We start from the raw sequence: 8,862 nt of genomic DNA on the forward strand, positions 1-8,862 counted from the left end.
ACAGTAGAAAAGCAAACTCTTCACTTAAGGTAATTAATTAAATTTACCTTTGAATTTCCTATGGATCCTAAGCAGGGGGTTCATACATGGCAGTACACATAAAATGTGTTAAAACGTAGGACCCAAGTTTTTTCCAGCTATAATTAATGGTTTAGATCTATTTTAGATCTATAATTCAAAGTGTACTACAGAAGACAAACATTACTTAAAATCTACTTTTTGTACTGTATTCAGATGGAATAGAGCAAGAACACGAAGAGTTAAGTTGGTTAGATAGTCTCAGGTTATTATTAGTGTCTAAAATGATACTAATTAAAGTTGCTAATTAAAGCAACCAAGCAGATAGAAGTATATCATATTTCTTTTCCGTAAGAATATATAGAGAAAAATTATAAATATTAACATTGACATTCATCAAGAAGGGAGAAAACAACCTCAGAAGGGCAAATACTGAGAAATGCTATAATACGTGGGATACAAGCAATAATTACTAACCTTAATTGGTTACCAATATCTGAAACAGCCAACTGTTCCAAATTATAAGAATTAGAACAAATAGTTCCCAATCAGGAGCAATTTTGCCCCCAAGGGGACATTTGGCAATGTGTGGCAACATTTTCAATTATCACAACTGAGGGGGGATTAGGTTGGGGTTGAGGAGGGAAGGGTGATACTGGCATCTTGTAGGTAGGGGCCTGGGATGCTGGTAAATACCCTACAATGCACAGGACAGTCCCATACAATATAAAATTATCCAGCCCAAAATGTCAGTAGTGCTGAGGTTGAGAAATCCTACATTAGAATAAATCAACATTTTATGCTAATATTCAATGTCACTAATCATTAGGAATTTTTATTTTAAAATTACTTTGACTTGAAGGAGTATATGTGTGTGTGTGTGTGTGTGTGTGTGTGTGTGTGTGTGTGTGTATATATTTGAAGCAGAAGGGAAAAATAACAAATGAGAGTAATGGTAATTTTTAAAATTTATAGAGTGCCATTTAGATTTAAGTGTTATTTATTTTTATTTTGATGGACTTATCATTTATAAAAATTCTCAAGATCCTTGCTATATATCTTGCAAGGACTTACACATAAATTATACAAATACTGGCTTAGATTTTTTTCAAAGTATCAAAAGTCTGTAATCCTAGAGGTGCGAATAATCTAAAATTTAAGTGTTAATATACTACATGGTATCCTTTTTAATCTTACTTCTTTTTTCCCATACCAAAATAATAATGCATTCCTCAAAAAAATATGTCTCTGTAGAGTTTATTTAATATTATTTTAAACGTCCATTACCTTTTTAGCAGCATCTCTCTCTTTGCAGGCTAGCTGAACTTTCTTTTCTGCTTCTGCAATTCTTTGAGTAAACTCATCTTTCAAGGAAGAAATGCTGCTGCTCTCTTCTTTCACTCTGATCATTTCACTAAATTTAAAATAATACTGAGACTGAAAATACTTGTTTATATATTCTAAAGTTAACAGATGAGTTCAGTTTGCAAAAAAAAAAAAAACTAACATTCTCTTCAACATACACTTTACTAAAATAGATTAATTTTAGGCCTGTTAACTTTTAAGAGAAAAATTACCTGCTTAATTTATTTTAAAACACTTCAAAGAAAACCCATTAGAAATTGAAAATGTCACCAATACATGATGTGTAAAAATTACAAAAAGGTAACTAAAACTTTTCACTGTTAAATGTTAATTGTGTCACATTTTACTAATCAGCTCCTTAAAGCAAACTAGTACTCAGTATTTTTTTAAACTATAATCTCAGTTTTCTCTAAATATACCTTTTAAATCTCTAGTACTAATAGATTATTAATAACAAAAGGGAAGAGGTTTTTTTTGTTTTTGTTTTGCAAAGCACCTCTCTTCAGTGCCAGTGGTAAAAGAGTAAGATAATTTGAGCAGAAAAGTAATCTCTAAGGGTGGAATGGAAATACCATTCAATTCTCAATAATTATAAACAAGTTAAAATATAAAACATTTTAACTTAAAAAACATCCTTAAGTAATAACCAAGTGTATGGACCACTACAAAATGTGTAAAATTACTCACATTTGTAAAGTACTTACTCTTTCAGATTATCATAAGCTTCTTCTAGAAGTGCTTTTTCTTTACTAAGAGATAATAACTGAGTTTCCCTTTTATCCAGTTTCTCATTCAGAAATTCAACTGTCTGGATAAGAAGAATACACAAAAGTCCAACATTCAACTTTAAAAGACCATTTTTACATGCAGGTGAAAAAGTAAAGGCCGCCAAATCACTGCAATTAATAAAACAGCATTATCTCATAAAAAGAATTAAAAACAAAACTGGGAACACAGCAGACATAGAACAGCAAGAACTCACACAGAGTGGGTAGGAGGGTATAAATTAGTACTACAACCACCTAGTTGGTAGTTTGGTAAAACGCTTTGGAAAACAGTTAAGCAATATCTAGTTAAAGATCTACATACCCCTTCATGTAGAAAATTCTACTTTTAGGTGTACCTCAGAGGAGAAAACATTTACAGCAATTCGTTTGCAATAGCAAAAATGTGGGAAGAGTGTACATGACCACTAAAAAAGGAAGGGAGATGAGATGCAATCAAAAAGATCAAAGAGGGGCTTCAAAGCTTCTACTAATGTTCTCTATCTTATCTGGGTACTGGATATACAAGTGTTTGTTTCTCCATATTATTCTTCAACCTAAACATGTTGTAACATGCAACATTTTTAGCATGATACATTGCATTTAAAAAATGAAATTAACTTTAGAAAATCGATAGGCATATAATTTTTAAATCTCCAGAATATATTAGTATAAAGCTAAGCAAAAAGGAATGGTTAGACTATCTTATTCCTTAGGTCCTGCTGAAGCAGTGATACACTTGTGCATGAGGGGAAGAATGGTGCCTTTTGTACTAAAAAATAAATAAATTAAGTCTTACCTGATTTAGCTCTAGATTAACTTAGAAATCACTTACCTTCTAACAATGGCTCAAAAATATATTATTAATAATAAATAGTGTTGGTTTCTAGGAATTCAAACTGCTATTATAGCTAGAGCATGGCATTTTGTTTGTGAATAATATTAAACCTAGATAACAGAATCTGGCACTTTTTTTACTTTAAATAATTCAATACATGACACTTAGAGGACATTTCTTCAAGATATCCTGTATCTCAGAAAAGTCTATTAAAGATGCCAGATCCAACTCAATTTCTACACCTAAAATTCATAGGAAAAACAAAAACTGTGACTTAAAGAATTTACACCACTTTCCCTTTTTACATATTAGGTGAAAGCAATTTGTCATTCCTAAACAACACTTTTGATCCTTGGACATTTCCCTTTCTTATTCATTTAAGATAGCTATCAGTAGGAAATATCAAAAACAACATAAAAAACGAACAAGCAATTAATAACAACAGAAAAACATCAATGATCTGAGACCAAATTTTTCATTCAAGATTTGCTACAAATAATGTGAACATGCAAAATATTTTCGATATAAGAAAAATCATATAATATTTAGATTTGTTTGAGCACCTTATCTGCAAAGGAGGTGAAGGTATCTGTTTACATAAGAAGACAGTCCATTGCAAACTAATAAATTAATGAGTCCAGCAAAAGAGAATATTAAGGTGATAAGGACTCAACAGTAAAGGCCTAAGATGGAAACTTTTTTATGCTTAGTTATACTGAACTATCAACTTATGCTACCATACTTGTCTTTGAGAAATTTCAAATAATTTAGCATCAATAATTCTTCAAGCTTAAGATCCTTAACACCACACTTAAATGCAAAATGCCTGTCTTTTTTAATCAGTACAAACCATTAGGCATCACGGAATATTAAAAATAAACCAATGATTTAATCTCTGAAAAGCATATCAAAAAATCCCCTTCCACTTCCTATAGTTACCTTGAATACATCTTCCTTCTCAGAAAGTGCTTCTGGCTCACGTTCAGGAACTTCGGGCTGCTCAGCCACCTTGTCTAGGACAGTATGCCCTTCATTTACTGGTGTAGAAGAAACCAAGATATCAGGCTGTTCACAGTTAACAGGAGTTGCACTTCGTCCACTTTCTTCCATTTCTGTTTCTTCAGTGCGCATAATTAATGTTTCATTTGCTTCTTCAGGTTTTCCTTCAACAGATTCAACTGTTTTAGCCTTTGGAGTTGAAGAATTAACTATAATAGGTACTAAAGCATACCCCTTGCCTGACAATTCATCATCTGAATTGATTTCGCTTACACTACGGCTATCTAATGACTGTACACTAAACGAGTCTATTCTTTCAAAAGCATCAGATGAGCAGCAACTCTCAGTGAGTTTTTGGAAATCATCTAGACGATTATATTCAGGACAAGCAGATGCTGAGAGAAGCTGAAAGGATGTCTGCATCAAGTGCAGACTTGATTTTGAATCTGTAGTCTCTTGTCTCGAGCTTGCTGAGCTCTCACTTATTACACTTTCATGATCTAAAACTTCAATATCACTAGTGGTAGAAGTACCTGATGAGAAGGTACTAACGGGAGGAGAAGGTGTATTGCTCTGTCTGTCTTCATGCTTTTGCTCCTTAGGTTCCAAAGCCATGTCCTTTGTTTCCGCTGTGAGAGGCTGTGTAGGCATATTAGATACATTTTCCCTAGTTGTTTTCACATGAATTATACTTTCAGATACTTTCAAATGTACTGCTGACACCTTTGTATCAGATTCTTTATTAAGAGTTTCTTCATGCTTGCCCTCAGTTTTAGGAGACAGAGTACTGGCTGCCAGTGTTTCCCCCGATACAAATGGAGGAGAGTCTTCTACTTTCAACTCAGCGGCTTCAGTTGTTCTTGACTGTCCAGCGTGCAAGGACTCCTGTAAGGTGCTTTTCACTTCTTCTTCTGGTCGCTGTGATTTAGCTGGTGGTTTTGATACCACTGGACTCTTCTGAATGGTCTGGACATCGGTGGGAGACAGAAAGGCACTGAAGAAATTTTCAGATTCATCTACCACAGTTCTCCGAACTGGCTTTGTAATTGCTTTAGGAGAGGCTACCGGTTGATTCTGAGGTTCAGTGTTGGATTTTAACCCCCAGGTTGAAGTATCCCATCCTCCACTGACAGGGGGACTTATTCCTTTGACAAAAAATATATATATATTAAAAAAGAAAAAAATATACCTATATATAAAGCATTTAAATTACAATCATTACTATAAGTCAATATAAACATGTTTTTTTAAAACCCTACAGAATACAACCCATAATTTGGACATGTTGAAGTCCTTGCTTACTACGTAATTAATTAGTTCATCGTTTAACTTTGGGCCTTAAAAAGGAAAACTGGTGTGCATCTGCCAAGAGGACCTAGGAGCAAAGCTGAAAGACTAGATTGAAGCTGGCCTACCAGAAGCAAGTATGTTATTCCCTCCTACAACAAATTAATGAAGTAAATGGTATGTGTTAATAACCAATGCTAAGTCCAAGATACATATGATGCATCTCATAATAACGGGCAGTATCTTCACTTACAGTTCATGTGTAGTCATGGCAAATAGAATCTACCTTCTATACAATTAGTTCCATATTAATTTTATTCTTGTAATATCAATGATAAAACATAGTTATCAGCTAGACAGATGGCAACACTCAAAAACTGAACCCAAAATACTGGTGACAAATGTCCTTTTTCAAAGATCAAAGTAAACTGATGGGAACAGTAACTTCTAAAGGGCAAATTCATTTTCATCCACTTAATGACAAGCCCATTCTCCAAGTCCCACTCTCCAAACCTACTCTGAGAAAGTTTTGTTCTCTCGCTAAATTCCAAATTATGTTAGCAATTATAGAAGGTCATATGAATTTCAAAAATGCACATTTTTAAAAAATTATTGCTTTTTGACAAAGATAGCAGTTTACACTAGGATTTTTTTTTTAAAACACTAGGGAGAAAATAACCATCTTCTGAGCAAAAAAGGTAATTCTATCAGTCATACAAATAATATGTTACTGAAAAACCCGATGATAAACAAAAAATGGCATATTTGCTAAAATACTTAAAGCATTTCTTTAAAAAAATTTCTTCCATTTCTAAATTCAAAAGTGGCTGAGCAGAATCATCACAAACCCCAAACACTTAAAAGCTGGTGGGCAGAGCACAAGTACCTAAAAGCTCCTAAAAGCTAACATGCCCAACACTAAATTCTATCCTTTAATATGACTTCGGAGATAACTAGGCAATTTTAGCTTGGGGATACAGTTTTACATCCATTTGTTCAGTATATCAGAACGGTGGAAAAAAACAAAATAAGACACAAAGGAACAAGCAAAATAAAATCTGCTGATTAATTATTGTCATGGCAACGAATGACAGAAGTCAAATTTGCCTGTTGGAGAAAGTTTTATATAAATCGCAGGGTTATGTGATATCCACTCAAATCACTCCATTATGAAGACTGGTCATCTCTGAGTGACGGCGACGTAAAACATAGGTGATCAGTCAACATTTATGGCATTTCACTAAAACCTAAGTCTATTCTGGATAACTTATTTTAAAAAAAAAAGAATTATAGAGCAGGATTCGAGCCCCAGATTTCATAAAAGGAGTATCCTTACATTTACAACTTATATTCTGTCTCTTTTACAGTTAAGACATTCAAAACGTGGGGTAGCCTGAAAAAAGGAAGTGGAGCTCCTTCCACCAAGATCCTATAACATCTTGGAAAAAGTTAACAGGATGGTGACATAAACACATGAGCCAAAATATCTTGAAACGATGCACCTCAAATTTAGGTCCTGACTTCTCAAAGACGTAAAATGAGGAAAAGAAACCAGAAAGGAGTAGTCAGGAATAACTTATTCTTTCTCCGGGAGGTTCACAACCCCAAAGTCGGGCCAATCTGCACCCCACACACCAAAAAGGAGAAACTGTTGCTTAGACTTAGAGCTAAAAGCAGCTGAAGATCCCTGAAAAGTGAAGCCCAGGGACTCTTGAGAAAGAGAGACGAGACTATTGGAGGCTAGACCGCGACGCGACCCGAAGTCGCGGGCCGCGCCCCCCCAGACCCTCCCGCGGGCGGAGTGGCCCAGAGGAACGGGCCGCGCCGTCTCTGCACCACGGAGGGCAGCGCCAGAACTCGAGGAGCTGTTTCAGGAGAGACGGCCATACAGAGCCCAGGAGACGCGCAGCACCCGCTAAGTGTTCGCGACTGTTCTTCCCGTCCCCGCGGACTGATTCCGATACTGGGCTCGGACAGCGTCCCGAGCGCGCAGCTGGCCCGGGTTCGAGGGCCTGTGATGCGGTCGACGTGGAGGGAGGGCGCGGGGCCACGACCACCGAATCAGGTCCCCGTCAGTCCCCACCCAGGGCCACGGGCAAGGAAGGACCCAGGGCTGGGTTCTCCCTCGGGACTAGAGCAAAGACCAACTGAGAGGCCAGAGCAGGGTTTGCGGCCGGGCTGGGGACCAGGACTTGATCATTAAGTCCGTCGCTCAGCGAGGCGGGAGCCCCCACTCCCCCACCCCCGCCGCTTCACCTGTCGGTCTCGGAAAAGAAGCCCGCGGGAGCGCAGTGACGCCGCCGCTCGCGCCCTTACCCGGCTCTCCGTACGGAATGGTCTCGGCCCAGGCGCTCGGCTCCTCTTCCTGGATGTCCAGGACCCTGTCGATGGACTTCTGGGCCTGAGACAGGGCCTGCTTGGCGAAGCTGGAGAGCTGGGAGGCGTTGAACCAGCTCATATCCCCTCCTCAGCCGCCGCCAGCGGCGGCGGCGGCGGCGGCGGCAGCAGCACCGACCTGTAAGGCCGAGGGACAAGTCGACTGCCGCAGACCCGGCGGAGGGTCCACGGAGAGCCTCGCCCCCTTCTCCACTCGGCGGGCCCTGTCAGCGGGGAGCCATGACCCCGCAGGTCTTCCCCGAGCCGGAGACGTTACCCTCAGCGCTTTCCTCACAGATGAGACGAACGGCTCAGACTGCGCAGGCGCTGGCTGCTTCCACGTACACAACCGGCAAGTCCCGGAGCCCAAAGTTCCGCCGGTAGACGGAAGAACCGAAGAACGTTGACGTCACTTCCTGGGGTCCAGGATTGCCCGTAGTTATGGAGGAACGCGGAACGGTTCCTATCGAAACTGATTCCAGACCTAGTGCGGCGATTGTCAGCCCTGGGCGGAATTCTGTGGCTATATCAGCAGGGGCTGATTCCTCCGGGAGGAATATGCGAGTTCTGAAATGAGTTCCTTCCTGGAAAATAGCTCTTGTATTAAGAGCTAGAGCCTTGCCAGCAATAATTGAACAGGGAAGTTTGGGTCTTGCGTTTCTCTTACTTAGCGTCTCCTCTGTTAATCAGTTATGTGTCAAAATGGCCTTAGGAAGGAACTCTGGGTTTGGGTCTAAAACTACCGGGCATCGTATGAAAGGACCTGATCCAGCCCATCTGATGCAAGCAAGTAAAAAGCCGTCTTCCACAATAAGTAACGAGAAATCAGGACAAGGGCACAATCTCCCCTTTAAGATACAGGTCCACTGTCGGCCTCAGTCAAAACAAACCTGGGAAGCATTAAAACTATTACTCTTAATATGTACTGTGCATATTATTTAAAATACAACTTTTTTGCATGTGCTCTTCAAACAAATCAAATTGGTGGCCTTCCTAATCTAGTCAGCAGCTGTTTGGTTTGGCCCCCATAATATTAAAATTCTACCAACATTTAAAAGCCAGATTTCACAGAAAAATCCAGACATCCAGCTGATTTTGAAAAATATGTACACCAACATGCAACAGTCAGCTGCAGCAGTTGCCACTTTTGACTAATAATTTTCACTTCAATATGTCACAGACCCCACTATTCTAAATACACTCTTCCTAATGTGG

General features: G+C 38.8%; 1 protein-coding gene across 2 annotated transcripts in view; it reads right to left on the minus strand.

Moving 5' to 3' along the window:
* TMF1 (TATA element modulatory factor 1) overlaps positions 1 to 7,965 on the minus strand; it is a 29,872-nt gene extending 21,907 nt beyond the window's left edge. Inside the window, exons 1-4 of one of the 2 annotated variants that reach the window (XM_029243783.1) lie at positions 7,588 to 7,965; positions 3,925 to 5,129; positions 2,088 to 2,191; positions 1,306 to 1,432 (exon numbers count right to left, since the gene is read on the minus strand). In XM_029243783.1, coding sequence (XP_029099616.1) covers positions 1,306 to 1,432; positions 2,088 to 2,191; positions 3,925 to 5,129; positions 7,588 to 7,729 — 1,578 coding nt within the window. In that variant the 5' untranslated portion in view covers positions 7,730 to 7,965. The remainder of the gene's footprint in view (positions 1 to 1,305; positions 1,433 to 2,087; positions 2,192 to 3,924; positions 5,130 to 7,587) is intronic. The other variant, XM_029243784.1, reaches the window with a different exon arrangement.
* Between the last annotated feature and the right edge of the window lie 897 nt (positions 7,966 to 8,862).

The sequence above is a fragment of the Monodon monoceros genome, unplaced genomic scaffold (genome assembly GCF_005190385.1).
Source record: "Monodon monoceros isolate NGI ecotype Baffin Bay Population unplaced genomic scaffold, NGI_Narwhal_1 Super_Scaffold_3, whole genome shotgun sequence".
Taxonomy (NCBI): domain Eukaryota; kingdom Metazoa; phylum Chordata; class Mammalia; order Artiodactyla; family Monodontidae; genus Monodon; species Monodon monoceros.